The sequence below is a fragment of the Bidens hawaiensis genome, unplaced genomic scaffold, assembly GCF_021521415.1.
Source record: "Bidens hawaiensis isolate Kalapana, Puna unplaced genomic scaffold, B.hawaiensis_p1.1 tig00026865_1, whole genome shotgun sequence".
In the NCBI taxonomy this organism is placed as follows: Eukaryota; Viridiplantae; Streptophyta; class Magnoliopsida; order Asterales; family Asteraceae; genus Bidens; species Bidens hawaiensis.
Genome location: NW_027505082.1, coordinates 47,593 through 64,880, shown reverse-complemented (window position 1 = coordinate 64,880; position 17,288 = coordinate 47,593). Strand labels below are relative to the sequence as shown.

Below are 17,288 nucleotides of genomic sequence, written 5' to 3'. Positions count from 1 at the left end.
TTATTTTAAAAATAAAACATTCATACTGATATTATTATATTACATTTTGTGTGTATAAAGATAATATTTAGGAAAAAAGTGTTGTTACGGACTTAAAATATAAATTCATAAAGACTAAGATTTGGTTGTAAATAAAAATATAAATTATCTTAAAATAAAAAGAGAAATGTTCAACACGGGTTAGTAAATCAAAGAACCATTTACCACACAGGCGGAAAATGTCATATATGTATATGTATATGTTATACACTATAATGAATTGTAAAAAGTTGTATTTCTAAAAAAATATAATTCTATATGAAGTATAAGGTATTTATAAGAGTAAAATTATAAGTTCAATCATCTTTATAACTTAAACCATGAACCAAAAAAATGCAATAAGAAAAAATGCAAAATCTATTTAATTCATATGTTACATGCCCAAAACTTTGTAACATTAAGAAAAACGTTCAAAAATATATGCTTTAATAGGTTACAGGTTAGTGACCCGTGTGCTACACAGGAGAAAATTATATAAAAAGACGTCAATTATAAATACATGTTAGTATATTGAAATATATATTATAAATCTTGTATTTATATGAACGGATAATTCTATATATTTCTAAAAAAAATATAATTCTATATGAAGTATAAGGTATTTATAAGAGTAAAATTATAAGTTCAATCATCTTTATAACTTAAACCATGAACCAAAAAAATGCGTTAAGAAAAACATGCAAAATCTATTTAACTCATATGTTACAATATGTTACATGCCCAAAACTTTGTAACATTAAGAAAAAAATTCAAAAATATATGATTTAATAGATTACAGGTTAATGACCCGTGTGCTACACAGGAGAAAATTATATAAAAAGACGTCAATTATAAATACATGTTAGTATATTGAAATATATATTGTAAATCTTGTATTTATATGAACTGATAATTCTATATAAATGTTATGTTTTTGAAATATATCCAAAAATGGAATGCGTAGAAAGTTATGCCTAATAATTATAATATTATGAAACTATTTCATTTACTGAACTACTCGCTAAACTTTCTCTGAGAATGATCAAATAAGAATGCAGGCATTTTTATGATCCTTATAAGAGAGTTAAAATATATTATAAATTCAAACATTAATTTCCTACAAAACATAGAATTCAATGTAAATTAAATAAATCATTGACCAATGATTATAAATATTTGTATTTTAATTCTCTTTTGATTTATTTAATTGTGAAGAAATTATTAGAATGATAGTTACATATGAAATTAATAGCTATGGATTAATCATAAGAGGACAAGTGTCCAAGAACTTAATTTTTTTTAATAGAGATATAGATTCTTCCTAATGGCATTAATTAGTTTTACATAATGTTTTAACAAATTGGACATTATATTTATATTACAAGGTGTAGGATCCTCATACACCAATATGGATTCTCACACAATACATTTCGCCTATGTGATTCGTATAGAGCTATACTGACCGTATAGCACTCAGGTTGTGTCGATGTTGTCAATCATTGTTTTTGGTGCCTCTTATAGCCCTATACGGGCTACATAGGCCTATATGGGTCGTATAGGCATATACGAGCCATATAGACAATTTTTTTTTAGTTTTTTTAGACAATTTTATAATGTGTTTTGTACAATATTAATTAACTAGCTTTAGAGTTCGTATAACATACGAGATGATCCAAATAATAAAGTTATAAATAAAATAAATACGTACATATTGTATATGGAAAATGATTACATCTATGCTTATACTAGCTTTTGAACCCATGTATTACACGGGTTTTGTCAAATGATAAAGATAAAAAAGGTCTGTTATTTCAGTTGTGATTCTCAAAATACTTGTGAATTAATTTAATGTAAACTTAATGGAAAAAACAAACAGGGTTAACGAAATGTACTAAAATAGCATGATTTTGGAAACATCAGGTGTTGATTTGTAAGAAATTTAAAAAAAAAATACTAAAGTTGAGTAGTTGGTCAAACCTTAGATATGAAAATGACACTTGATTCAATAATGAATATAATCCACACTATGTTATAATCCAATTGAAAAAATGGTTTTGACTCATGACCCATGAATAGTTAGAATAAATGAGATGAGATATTAGAATTTAGATGAAATGTGGACTTGACACCTATGCTTCAACATTTTCTTTTATTAGTATTGTAAGATCTATACTATGTGTACATAAATTGATTTTATTTATATAAGAAAATAATTTAAAAAAAATGAATTTAATAAAAAATAATTATAATAATAACGCAAGTGCAAAAACATACGTGGGAAAGGTCCATCTATTGGAAATTTGATTCTCAGTATCATATATATATATATATATATATATATATATATATATATATATATATAATTCAAAGAATTTTGGTTATGAACCAATTTCAAAAAATACTTTTCATACAATAATAGTTCTGAGCTACACCATGAAAATGATTTTTATAATTTTGAGGGGGCTTCTCGACTTTGCCATAATGACAACACATAAAAATAACATTTTAACCTGTTCAATTTTGTGAAATTTTGCTTCACTTGAGCATAATTTTGTATGACATGTTTCACACTCTACATTTTAATCACCATTAAAGGAAAAGTCAATGCTGACACAAATGTTTCAAATTTGATAAAAGTTAGAAGCATTGATAGACCTGGAGGTAGCATGTCGAAAGTGTTCGCCGTCTTTTCTTAAATTTTAGTAGTTTTGAGAAAAATAGTCAATTAGCCAAATCTCGAATCTTTTCATTATTTCCAAAAATGTCATTGAAAATAAATTCGAAATCTAAATCACGTTTAAAATTCTAATTTTCATTTGTTTGACATTTTCAAGTCAAAACTTTGGGCCCGTAACAAATTTGATGATAAATCTACTTGCGTTTTCAATCTTTTAAAACTACTCATATTACCCATTTTTGGCCCGTAACAAATTTGAGCAAATGTAGTTATCTTGTACCACACAATCTATTTACCAACTTTTGGCCTGTAACAATCAATTAAGTTCCACAAAAAACGTGAAACAATCACTGATAAAAAAAATCGAGAAACTGACTATGATAAACTTTATTATATATGAAAGTGAATGGTATATATTATTACATTTTAACATATATATATATATATATAGTTTAGTAAATTAACTGAGAAAAATAAATGGATAGATTTAAAGCATATATTTATTTTTATAAGAATATTTATTTTTATAAAAATGTATAGTATATATAATAAAATAGAGTTTAAAGGAAAGTGAATAATTTAATCATGCTATAGATATAATATAAAAAAAATAAATGGATAGATTTAAAGCATATACTTATAATTTATAAGAATATTTATTTTTATAAAAATGTATCGTATATATAATAAAATAGAATTTAAAGGAAAGTGAATAATTTACTCATGCTATAGATATAATATAAATAAAATATAAAAGAAAAGTGAATAATTATTAATCTATGACATAGTTATCAGTTTGAAGGAATAACCACAAACTAGCACATGTTCATAGTTATTTTACTTTATTATAATAGGTAGATATTCTTTTGTGTTGTTTTTTAATACAATAATTTAGTTTTCGTAATTGTTTTACTAACAATGTATTTGTTTTATTATAATAAACTAGCTTTTAACCCGTGTAATACACGGGATTGTTAACATTTAAATTAATAAAATATATTATTTGAAAAAAACTTAAAGGTAAAAAATAAGAACACATACAAATGTCTATCTATAATAATAAATAAGTACTAGGTGATGCCACTTGTCATCTTCTTAGCCACTCTCACCAATGTTAACCCATTTTCATAAAATAGTATCTCATTCAGTTCAACTCGCTCCAATACAGCCCGCTCCAATAGAAATAACCAGATCCAGTTTTTTCATTCTTTTTTTGTTTTCATCAACCCTAATTCCAGTTGGTTAATCTCTCCCGCTAGCATATACGAAGTCACCTACGCCATGATCCACTGCCGTCGCCTCTTTCATCGCCACCGGCCAGCTACGCCATCGCCATCGTAATCGCCGTTCCTCTGTTCCACTAGCACCTACGCCATCGCCGCCTCCATATCCTCCTTCATCGCCACCTCCGTCGCCTCCTTCATCGCCACCGCCGTCGCCGCCTCTCTTCCGTAGGTTACATGATGGTTACGCACCCGAAATTAAGGAACTTGACTTTCAAGACTCTAACTTTTGGTCTGTATTTGAAATTTTTTTAATTTTAGAATTAGTTTGATTTCTGGAACTGTTTTATTATGAGATCTTACACTCTTACACATAAAGTATAAATAGATTTGATTAAAATTTAGGCTTGTAATGTTTCGAGGAACTTGAATTTTGTAACTCATTTTTTTGTAATCTCTATTATTATTTATTTAATTTAAATTCCTGAAACTGTTCTTATTATGTGAACTTACACCTACACCTTATTGATGATTTGATTAACAGAAGAACGCATCATCCGGAATGGGTGTTGCCGATCACTGCAAAGGCACCATCTCGGAGCTGCAAAGAAAGAAAGCACACCGATACATGATTTTTAAAATCGACGAGAAGAAGGATACTTCCAAAGATAAATAGATTACAAACGTTTGTTGTGAAATTTTAAAATGACCATACAGAACATATAAATCTGTATACAATTGCAAGAGTAAAACATTATGGATGATCTAGCCAAAGTAATCTCAAACAAAGCTTGTTACTTGCCTATGTTCAACGGGGTTCTCCTTCATCTTCTTCAGAAACTCATCAAAACACTCATCCATTGATCGAAAACATTCATCCGGGTAGAGGCTGCCTATCTCAACATCTTTAGGGTCAGTTACCGAGAAAAATGCTTGACAACCATTAAAGAATATGTCATGAGTGAAAGATGCCACGATACTTTGCGGGATTATGTTATCTATATTTGTTCGAAACATATCAAGAAAAAGAAAAGTTAATATAAAATGAACAGCCTGTTAAAATTAAACTAAACAGCGACATACTATAACATAACCTGATGCTGCTTTCAAGAGGTCAGTTTCATATAATATTCTTCTTGGGAGGGTTCGTTCAATCTTCTTTTCCCATAAGCAAGCAAGCTCGTTGATGTTAAGATGGTTTGAAGGTGGTCGGAAATGTACAATCTTGTTAAGGGTATGAGCATCATTGATCGTTTTCATAGTGAATTTTCCTATGTCGGTGCCAGCAACAAAATATGCTGCCAACATATTGAATTAAAAAATGAAACATAATTAACCAAAATATGTAATAGGGGAATCTTAAGGCATAAACCAATTAATTAAAAGAATGATATCTACATCAAATGCTTGAAATATGATGCCGTAGTTCTACATTATGTACATGGAAATCATTGTAACCTTTCAAAGAAAGCTTATAAATGAGTTGGCACTTGGCACAATCTATTTCTTTGTATTAATCAACAAAAATGCTCGCCTTTGTACTATGTTTCATTCTGAAATCTTCACCAACTTTTATATTTCTATCTTACAGTGCAATGTTGGCGTCTTTAGCTTCCTGGGGAACATTAGACTAGTTATGCATCTACGAGTAACGAGTAGTTATCACATACAAATATCTATCTACAAGGTATCTTCAGATTATTAAACTCTATATACCTGAGATAATTAGTAGCATTATTATTCACAACATCAATATGCGTTTATGGTTCACTTAACTAATAGATTTGAAAATATTAGAAATTTTATAATGACGCAGATACCCTTTCTATTATTAGTCTGTTACTATCAAGTTTGTGTAGAAAATTCACCTTTAACAGAGCCATCTCCATAAATGTCAAAGTGATCCAAAGGAGGAATGGCCTCCGAAGGGTGGATATTATCGTGATATGGCCACGAGGCTATGGAATTGCAACATATATAAGTATAAGGTATACCGGACTCTTCCACCACCCGTCTCACACTCCGCTTCTTCTTGTACATGCTTAGTCCCGGTTCCACAGGATCCGTCCTGTCTATATCGTGACCAAATTCTGATGGCAAATATCTCTGGCCAACAAATTCGATAATATTCCTTGTTATGTATGTGTGAACAAATATCTATGATCTATATGTATCATCCGTTTGGGTTTGTGAAACGTTATAAGTTGAATTAGATCGATTAACTTACCTTAACGGTTCCAACGGATTTAATAGCGTGAACAAGGCTTAATTGGTGTAATATGGCTTCACCACCAACAACAGATATTACAGTATCTATTTCATGCTCCTTCAATATCTTCTCCATCGCTTCCTGCTCTTTAATGTTACCCTATAAATTATTTGTGATGAAAATTAATACAAGGATCATGAATCACTGTGTATGAATTTAACCAATGCGTATGGAACCAATGCATGCATTTTAAGCGAGTATTTTCATGCAATTGTTTCATAATATAGTTCACTGGCGAATTCAAGAATTATTTTTAGTGGGCTCTTCCTTTTTTATTCTTCAATTTCATAAAAACTGGAAATAAAAATTCTCGGTTGTTTCGACGGTTCGGGTCGGATAGTCCTTAGATTGGGGCCTTCATAGAATAGACAAGTGATTATACGTGGCCAAATGAGTTGACATGGTCAGGTGCGCTAACAAGTAGTTTTAGAATACGGTATATTTGTTTCCGGGTCAGATATAGGTTTTAACAAAAATTAGCACACGTAAAGTTAGAAGGAAGTACTAAAAAGATTAAATCAAGATAAAGTGACCAAAACATTATCAAGTCGTTATATAGTTCTATCACTAGAAGCTTTGTTTCTCTTTCGGGGGTGTTTGGGATTCCTTATTTTTCCTCCTTATAGATTTTCCATAAAGTTAGTAAGTCACAGTATTATGACTTATTAACTTATCATCTAACAACATAAGTAACTCCAAAAAATTTTTAAAAATTGTAAACACCCTTTATTATTTTAAAAGTACTTCTTTAGCATAGTGGCCCTAAAGTACGTCAAAAGATTTTCATATATTCTAAATACTAAACATGTAACAATAATATACGTAAGTGTTCATAAGTATTTTAGGAACAAGCTCTAAATCTAGCTCTCTACTCTTCATTTGAAAAAACATAGGATAATTTATACGAGGAAAATTGGATTTTAATAATTCAAATTATTAATTTATAATCAATAATAATTTCAACTATTAATATGATCGATGGCAATCCCAATTTTTAATTTTGTTATCGATAATAAGCTCAGACTAACAAATCATTAACTCCGTTAGTAATTTCATATAAGTAGTGGTGAATAATCGAAATATCCTCAATAACAAATTAAAACAAAAGAATTTACTCTTTAATTATTTATACTCTATATATTAAGTTACCTGTATATTAAAAATAACTAGCTTTTTATAGTTCGTATTACGCAGGGTTGCTTTAAATTATTCGTTTCTAATATTTATATATTTTTTGAATTTTAATTTTATTTATTGTAAGGAAGTTAATAATATACTTAGGATTTGATGATGAAAGTGTTTCACAAATAAATGAGATGTTATAACTCGGTTTAAAAGCTATCAGGATTTGATGAGACCTGTGATTAGTTTATTTTTTTACTATAAAATTGTTTTTAATTATAAATAATATCTTTTAAAAAATGGGATATTAATTTTAAGTATATCCCTATTTTATAAGATTTTCATGATGAGATTAATTTTTAATTTAATGAGATGTTATAACCCGTTTAAGTGCTACCTGGTTTTGGTGAGACCCAAGCCCGTGAATTTTGGACAAATGTATGAGAAACCTCCATTTACAATAAAACAATCTAATGGCTTAAGATAATGTAAGGAGCAACCAAAGAGTTTTTAAATGTTTCATTTATACATATTTAAGATATATTAAACTTCATATAATATCTATATCTATACTAATTAATAAATAAAGGTTTCCTTACGTCACAGGTCCTTTTTTTAGCCCATCATTCCTCTCAAATTCCCGCCTTCCACCACACTCCTTTTACAAACCGGTTCATATCCTTTCCCGACCCAATTAACTACTTATAACCCGAACAAAAACATTGACGAGTTTCCAAAAACCCTATTTCTTGCCGCTTTCCTAATGTTTAACATCCCACAAAGCTCATTCACAAATCCAATCTCTATTCTCATTGATCCGACAATTCGTTCCCAAATTCCAAAATAATCAGCGACAATAATTCGAATTTCATGTACAGAAAACCTAAATCAGAAACTTCTAATTTCATTTTCAAAATCATTGGAGACCAGAACTAATGGCTTTCTTTAATTCTCTCATATCATATCAGAAACCCTAAATCATTTTTTTGCAGTTTGGTAATATTTCTTCAAGAAACTGTAAATCAATCTTTAATTACAGATAAGAAATCTGAATCATCATCTACCCAATCATCATTTTTCTTGTATCTAAGGTATCATATATAATAATTTCGTAATCTTTCTGAATTTTTAATTGCGTTTATATTATAATTTAATCTATCTTATACAAGTTTAGCCAATTTTGATTACCGTGTTTACAAATATGTATATGTAATACTTGGATTTTTTATATGAAGTTATAGTCATAAAAATAGTTTAGAAAAAACCATAGCATCGTCATGTTCTTGACTGTATAACAAAATTATATTTTAAGATTTTTTTTTTTGTCTACAGGCCTATAAATCTTCTTTTCTTTTGACCTAATATATATATATATATATATATATATATATATAAACAAAAACCCTAAAATCCTACGTGTCGCGATATGGTCGCTCCCCCCTTTTATGAAAGCCACCAGATTCTATGATTTTTAAATGGAGGTCTCTCATTGATTTAATCTAAATTCATGGATATGGGTCTTACCAAAACCAGATAGCTCTTAAACGGGTTATAACATCTCATTAAATTAAAAATTAATTTTACCAATTATTTGATATAAAAATCCTATAAAATAGGGATATACTAAAATTTAATATCCAATTTAAAAACAGAAAGATATTATTTATAATTAATAAACAATTTTATAGTAAAAAACATAAGCGGGTCATGGGTCATCAAATCTAGATAGCTTATCATCAGACCCTAAGTATATTATTAACTTTCTTACAATAAAGAAAATTAAAATCCAAAAAATAAGTATTAAAAAACGAAAAATGTAAAACAATCATTCCTTATATTAAAAACGAAAAAAGCAACCCCCGTAATACGGGGGATAAAATCTAGTGTGTGTGTGTGTGTATATATATATATATATAGGCAAAGTATAGAATGAAAACCCACTTGAGTTGTGAAAACCCGTGAAAACCCTATGTAACATCGTTTTTTTTGTTACATGTAATATATATTGTTACATTTAATACAAAACATCAAAAACATAAAAAAAAAATGTGTTGCTATTTTTTTTATATTTTTTTACTAATTTTTATATATGTTTTCAGGAGAGAGAGAAAGTGTAAATTAACTTTTACATTTTTTTATTAATTTTAATTGTGTACCACAAGATTTAATTTTTAATTAAAAACATGTGGTTGAGAATGAGTTTCTAGAGTTTTCACAACTCAAGTAGGTTTTTATTCTAACCTAACCATATATGTGTGTGTGTGTGTGTATATTGCTCCTAAAACACTTTCACTGTATATATTTTCTGTTATACTTAAGCATAAACACTTGCATAACAATTTGATGTTTGCTTTTTAATTTTAAATAAAATGTTCTTTTTCAATTTTGTATATGATTTTTGTACGATTTTGTGTTCATATGATACCTATTCGATATTCTTTTTCGAAATTCTAAATAAAATGTTTTTTCTTCTTAAAATAATAGTCAAGATGATGTTTAAGTGATTTTTGAAAGAGGTGAAAGCCATAGCAAGGTATCCACCGGACCACTATCTATCTATCTTCTCTGCTGATTTTATTTTTATCTTCAAATGTTGTAGATCACATAATGATAATATCAATCTCTCCATGTGTAATATTTATACATTTATTGATTTAAGAGTGATTTTAATCATTCATATTGATAGTAAAAATACTATGTAATAATTGTTTGCATAACAGTATAGTTTTAAATAGATGAAGTTAGATACAATATTCTTAGCTATACATATTTATATATTTAATAAAAAAATTGTTCAAGTTACACTACCTGCTACTACAATTCCATATTCTATGACATATAACAACAACAACAACTATAACGATTTAAGTTACACACCCTCCTGCTAATTACATATGACATTTAATTACGATTACCATATTTAAATGTAACAAAAATGTAAATTTATAACCTACTTTAATTACTTTTACAGTTAATTTACTAACACACCTATCAACAATCAACAACCACAATAATCGGTTTCAAATTTCAAATCCAAAATATACCATCTATAAATATATATTTTAATTTTAGTATCTTATCATTCTACACCTTAGTTATAATTAACTAATTTAAACGTACAACGTAGCTTACTTATTTATTTAAAGATACAATATTGTTAGAACGCGTCAATGCTGATTTGAAGTGTAACCTTGAAGATGTATACAACATTGACAACTCATTTGCTCTATCGTCAACTAAACTGCCGAAGATTCACTCAAAGGATGTATCCGATGCAATTTGGAATAACAAATTGTTGATTCCAAAAACGGAGAAGTAGAAGTTTTTTTTTATCGTTACAGACAGTTTCTTTTTTATTATTCTTTTCCATTGTTTGCTCTTATTATGTTTCTTTACAATTTGTTTGGGATTGTGTTTGTGTTTTCCTTTTATCAGATGTCTGACTTTATGGAGATTGTGTTTTATTGATGAAATGGCATGACTATTTTATGAAATTTTCTCTCTTTACTGTTTTATACTCCCTCCGTCCCATTAAAGTGTCATGGTTTCGAAAACAAAAAGTTCAAGGTACACTGAATGATTACTTTTTTTTGCTTACCAAATGACAATAATGTTCTTGGAAATTAGGTCCATCAATATTGTTTATTAATGTTAGTTGTGTATTTTTAAGGGTAAACTTAGAAATTGGTTAATAAATTTTGAAAGTGGACATTTGTAGTGGGACAAATAAAAAAGGAAATATGGACACTTTTAATGAGACGGGAGAATATTATCTAAACGTTTGATGTTATATGAAATGAAACGCTACGTTTCATATTGTCTGGTACTAAGACATCCTTTGAATTTTTAAAATATAATAGTATTGACCTTACATCATAGAATAGTAACCAACTTTCAAAAGTGTTTCAATTAGGTCACTTAACTTTAAAATGTGTTCCAATTAAGTCACTCAACTTTCATGTTTGATTAAATTAAAGGTTTTAACATGTTTTTTTAGCCTTTTTCTTTTTTGTTTCGCATAGGAAATCTTTTTTTCTTTTTTTTTTGAAGTTGACGTTGAGTGTCGACATTAATTTTATTTTTTATTTTTAAATTTTAATGTAATTAACGTTTTTTTAAAATTTTTAAATTTAACTACATATATTACAAATTCCAACCCCCACATCTAATCCTCAATTTCTTTCTTAACGCACAAAAAAATTGGTGAGACTTGCTTTGAAGACTTAGTGACTCGATTTGGAAAAAATATGCATCAGTGACTTAATTGGAACATTTTTGAAAGTTGGTTACCATTCTTTGAAATTTTCCCGTTGTTGTTATAAATACTATTAGAAAGCATCATATATTTATACACGAAAAAACATATAGTAAAATTATTTTATCATAACCCGATTATGAAATTTAAACATCATATTCTAGCTATTTATAAATTAATTATTTGATATATACATGTATGCTATGTAATATTGAACTTCTAATTGCTATTTAAAACAAATAATATTTTACTGTTAAGTAATATAGTTACTATAAAAAACTTCTAATTACTATTAAAAACGAATTGGTTTAGTAAAATATAATTATAAGTTTACGTTTTTTTAACTCATGACATGATTAATTTGTATCATATATATTGTATTCTATCATATTATATTTTGTATATCTTATGATCAATGTATTAGTAAAAAATATATATTATTAACTGTAATCTATGCTTCTATTTTTTATATTTAATACCCAAAGTTTCTTATCATGACTTTTTATTATTGATACTTCGAATGTTTTGGACTTATAAAATTAAATTTGTTAAACTCGTGTTATACACGGGTAGCTAACCTAGTTTAATATAATTTAGTCACTAACAACAAAATTATGTGAATAATTTAACGCCACCACCAGTCCACCACATCATCCCAACCACCACCTCCAGCATCTAGCACCATGCCGGTAGCCACTTCGTCGGCAACCACCACCGGAAACATCACCACGCTGGCAACAATTGCCGGAAAGACCACTACGCCGACAATCACTGCCAAAATATTTTATGGTGACAATGCCTGAAAACCGCACCGAACCTTTAGAAAAAATGCATAGGAAGAGGTAGAGATGGAGAGGCGTCATGTTTTCAGCGGTGGTTACCGACACGGTGGGGTTTCTGATGGTGGTTGCCGACATGGTGATGGTAATAGCGAGGCGACTGTGGTGGTAGCGTGAATGTTCATTTCTAATTTCCAAATCTCATCACATTAGCATTAGCATTGAAGAAACACTAGTTCAACCCTTGGTATAATCACTTATCCCTTAGGTTGAAGTCTAGTCTTTCCCACGAGGGGGTTGAACATGATCCGGCTAATCTGAGTGTAAGCACCTACAAAACAGAACAACATGAGTTCGTTACGAGAAGGTGGGTGGGTCTCCTCGTAACCACCCTCCGGCGTGAGAATCAGTATTGATGGATAAGTAAATATAGGTAATCGCGATGCACTAGTAAGTGTTCTCTCTCTAAAGTTTTGGATCCCTTTACCGTTGAGGTATGAGTAGTATTTATAGCCGGATTAGAGGGGAGAAGATATGTTCGTCTGCCATGTCAGGAATTTCACCAATCACGGATCTCCCACGTGCGCTTGGCAGGTTGGTGGGTAAAGCAGTTGACTGACGATGACATTTGTATTATGTAGTACTATTATTTGTGCGTTGTCATTCCCTTCGATTTCTGTCCCATACCTACAAACGTCGTTCTATTAGATGGGTTCTTAACACTTGCTACTTGTATCTCATGACAAGGTTTTTACTATCCATATGGCGTCAATAATTCCAACACATAGTTCTTCCGCAAAGCCTCACCATGATGCTAAGACGAATGTTGCGTGTACTGTTACCTGACGTGAGTGGCGGCCACCGTGGCACCCTTTTCGACCTCATCAAATGCCTTATGGCAACTTGAATGGCGACCACCATCGAGAAATCGTTCCGTTCTCGAAGACAAGAACATTTTGAAGGGCGAGGAATTGATATGATCATAATATTATTCACTCTCAACTTCATATTAGGATAGAAAAGACTTTTCTAGCGAGCAAAGTAATTAGGAAAATTTATCTATTATTAGTTTCCTTATTAGGGTGGAGGGTGAGGAGCTCAGTTGGTGGGTTAGGGTAGTTTGGGTCATCGTTGAACATCACTTTCGACGTCCAAACACTACCCAAAGGACAGTGAGTTAGGGTAGTAGTCACCTATGAAAGGAGGAAGGATTATGGTCATAGGCTTTGTGTCAACAACTATATGACCGTTAATTTTTATTTTTTGTACTTATAAATAACACTTCCTGCTAATTTTATACGCACTATTTTACAACCACTGTATCAATTTCTCTTAAGGCGAATCTTTTTATACGAAGCAACCAAATCCCCAACTTGTTATGTCACGACTCACAAAGATGGAGCCATGAAGAAGAAGTAGTGTTATCTATGGCCTGAGTCTATGTTTCCGAAGATATGGACACCGTGGAGTAATGAACGTCAGGTTTTTGGCCACGAGTTTGGAACTATTTTGTTTTAGATGGAGGATCAAGTGATTATACAAAGCACCAAGTGTGTTCGAAATGACGACATATGGTCGGACAAATTAACACTCGAGCTAATGACAGGTTTGAAGTTATAACAAAAGTCAAAAGCCGATGGATTTGAGAATTGTATTTTTTTTATCTATTTTTATTGAATAAAGTGTTTTTTTAATTATTACGCATTTTTAAACTTATAATCTCTGCTTTTTTATTTATTTTTGAGTTTTTAAATTTATAATTTATTAGTATTATTAACTAAAAGTTAAAACATTTAGGGCAAAAACGAGGTGGTAGTGCAAGATTGGCCAAGGCGTAGGGGTACTTTGAGTACCCTTAGGGTTCAACACCCTCCACTCTATATTCTAATTTGGTTTCCTTATTATTTATCTTTTTCTATTTTTATGTCTTGGTTTACATATATATTGTAATCTTCATTTGAGAAAGAATAAGAAAAATAATTAGAAAATTTGTCCCAAATTGGTTTCTGTTTTTCTCTCTTGTTTATAGAGTCTAACCCACTCTACGGGTCTATCGGGAGATTAATCATCTCTAGTCGGTCTTTATCAGGTGACTTCGTTCAATTGCGTTCATAAGCATTTTTGTTTATTCTGGTTAATGTTCATTTATTTAAGTTTAATAATGTTCTTCCATTTACACAACCGTTGCCATTGACGTGGGCAACAGCTGCCATGTTGAAGAGAAACGATCCCCCAACTAGTGACGAAATCTCATTATAGCCCAATCAAGAAATGGAGAAATCGTAACGCTTGTGTGATGCTGAGGCTACTCCATTGGGAAGGTTTTGGTGGTTCGGTTGGCTATACAAAGACAAAAAGTAAATGAAAAGTTAATTTAATTCACCAACTTATATATACCTTTTGTAGTTCGGTTGGCTATATAAAGACAAAAAGAAAATGAAAAGTTATTTTAATTCACCAACCTAGTTGGTATATCGACTTCAAGTCGGTTGTGACCGACCTAGTAGCAAAAAAACCGATAATTTATTTGCATCCAACATGATTGGTTTGTTTAAATATACCTTATCATTCCAACGAGCATTCGTAAAAAAAAAGAAGAAATAAATCAAAATTTATAGAAAACAAATTCTCTATTAAATGGTATTATACATATTTTTATCACTACATTCTTCACTTCTAAATTCTTTTAATTTCTTACTTTTGGTTATAAATCCAAATTTTTGTTTCGACCTTAATGGTTTGAAAGATTATTCGAATGCTTAATATGATGGAAACTCTTCTTTCTTTTTAAGAAACTTCTCATCATTTATATTTATTTAATAAAAAAATTGGTTTGGTCAGGAGGTAAATAAGAGTGGAAGTTTGAGTTATGTTAGGTTTGGTTGCATTTAGTCTCTACAAATTTATATATGAAAAAGAGTCATCAAAAAGAGAGAGACGTACATGCAGGATGACGGCACCTTTCTCGTTGAGAGCTTTAACTTTAGAAGACCAATACGAAGATCTGGATAGAACATAAGTGGCTTGACCTGATTCTAGGCTGGCTTGAGCAATGAAGTGTCCAATGAACCCAGCAGCACCAATTATGAGAACACGGCTACTTCTTTCCGACACCATTTTCCTGAACAAGGGGTGCTAGATTCTAATGTTTAATCTCTGGAATGTTTGGTTTCCAAAAGTGAGGGTTAATTCCTTTTATAAAACTCCAGGGTCAGGCATTGTCAGTGAAACAAATGACAGGTACAAGGCTGTCCCCACCGTTATTGATGGCGTGCAGTGTCGGCAAGGTCCTTTTGTAACCAAAGTGCGGTCTTTATTCGACTCTACTAAAGGAAAGCATTGATTATAATTTTCAAATTTAAATAAAAATGTCAGTATAACTAAATGACTCACTGACCCGACCCCTAACTTAAATAATAATTCGTTTGATATATTTCTAAAAAATTACATATCAGTGCATTTTATTGGAGTTCTTAAATTTTTAAAAAACCATGCTACAACTAAATAGAGGGTGTTTGGAATTCCTTATTTTACTTCCTTATAACTTTTCCTATAAGTTAATAAGTACAACTTTGCAACTTATTAACTTATCCACTTACAATAAAACACAATACCGGCCAAATGTTTTTTAACTTTTTCAAAAGCTAATAAGTAATAGGTTGCTTAAAATTAGTAATCCGAAACACCTCCTAACTCACCCAACCAAAATCTAGTAATTTTGTTTATTTTATTTAAAAAGATTACATTTCAAATAAATTTTGTTACAAGCTTTTAAAATTACATAAACCATTAGTAGAATTAAGCAACCAACCCAGCCCGAAGACAAATTTTAATAATAACTTGTTTGAATTTTAAAAATTCTATTTTTTACATATCAGTACATTTTATTATACTGTTCTAAAAATTTATAAAACTAATCTATTTGACATGAGGACAAATATCAAGCAAAATTTGCTAGACATTATACTTAAAGATTAACTGGTATTCAGAACCCTGCACCTAGCGACATGATCGTTCAACATCTACACTTGTTTGATTCGTTGCAACGAATCGGTTCTGATTTAAAAAGGGACGTAATATAGATACTGACACATTTAAATTTATTTTTTAATTGTCTAGTACATTTATTTTAATAAAAGGACTTTTAGTTTATAAATTATTTAATAATAGTTGAGGTATGAGGTGGGTTCTAGTGAAAACTTCTCTTAAAGAGAAAACTTAAAAACTCCTAAAAACTTCTAAAAAACTATTTTTAACTTTTTTTAAAATTTTTTTTGAAGTTTCTTTTTTTTCCATTATTCTTATATGTTGTTATTGGTTAAAAAAAAAAAAACTTGTCGGTAACCTCGTTGGTATAGCGCGCATGTGTAATAGTGTGCATTGCATATATGCAAAAGTGTTTGTATTGCATAGAATACAACACTATTGCACATATTTGATATGCACTAATGTATATATGCAATATAAGACTAATACACACATCAAATACACATTAGTACGTATATGTAATACAACATTAACGCACATGTGAACCACATTGAATTTTATTTTATTATTATTTTTTTCCATATAATACAACACTACTACACATATAAAATACACAAATATTGAATATATGCAATAAAAAATTATTAAACTCAAAAAAACATAGTAATACACATGTGTAATACAACGGTATCGCACAGTAATATATATGTGCATTACAGTGGTTTTTTTTATTTTGTTTTTATTTTTGTTATATTTTTCGAGTGAAATATAAGAAAATATAAGAATAATGGCTAAAACATAATTTTGAAAATATATTTTTTTATTTTTAATTAAAAATAATTATTTAGGAGTTTTTTAGTTTTTTTCTAAATGTGAGTTTTCTCTTGATCCTCTCCCGTTGAGGTATTAGGTGTTATTGATTAATTCAATGATATTGATCGAAACACCAATCAAAACA

The 17,288-nt window shown here is 29.6% G+C and overlaps 1 protein-coding gene across 1 annotated transcript; it reads right to left on the bottom strand.

Moving 5' to 3' along the window:
* Positions 1 to 3,937: 3,937 nt before the first annotated feature.
* On the bottom strand, positions 3,938 to 15,460 carry LOC143610554 (leucoanthocyanidin reductase-like). Its single transcript, XM_077085004.1, has 6 exons — positions 15,287 to 15,460; positions 6,146 to 6,286; positions 5,787 to 6,024; positions 5,013 to 5,216; positions 4,717 to 4,916; positions 3,938 to 4,141 (listed from the first exon to the last, which is right to left on the bottom strand). Exons 1-6 carry the CDS (start codon positions 15,458 to 15,460, stop codon positions 3,938 to 3,940), a joined length of 1,161 nt encoding a protein of 386 aa, XP_076941119.1.
* Positions 15,461 to 17,288: the final 1,828 nt, after the last annotated feature.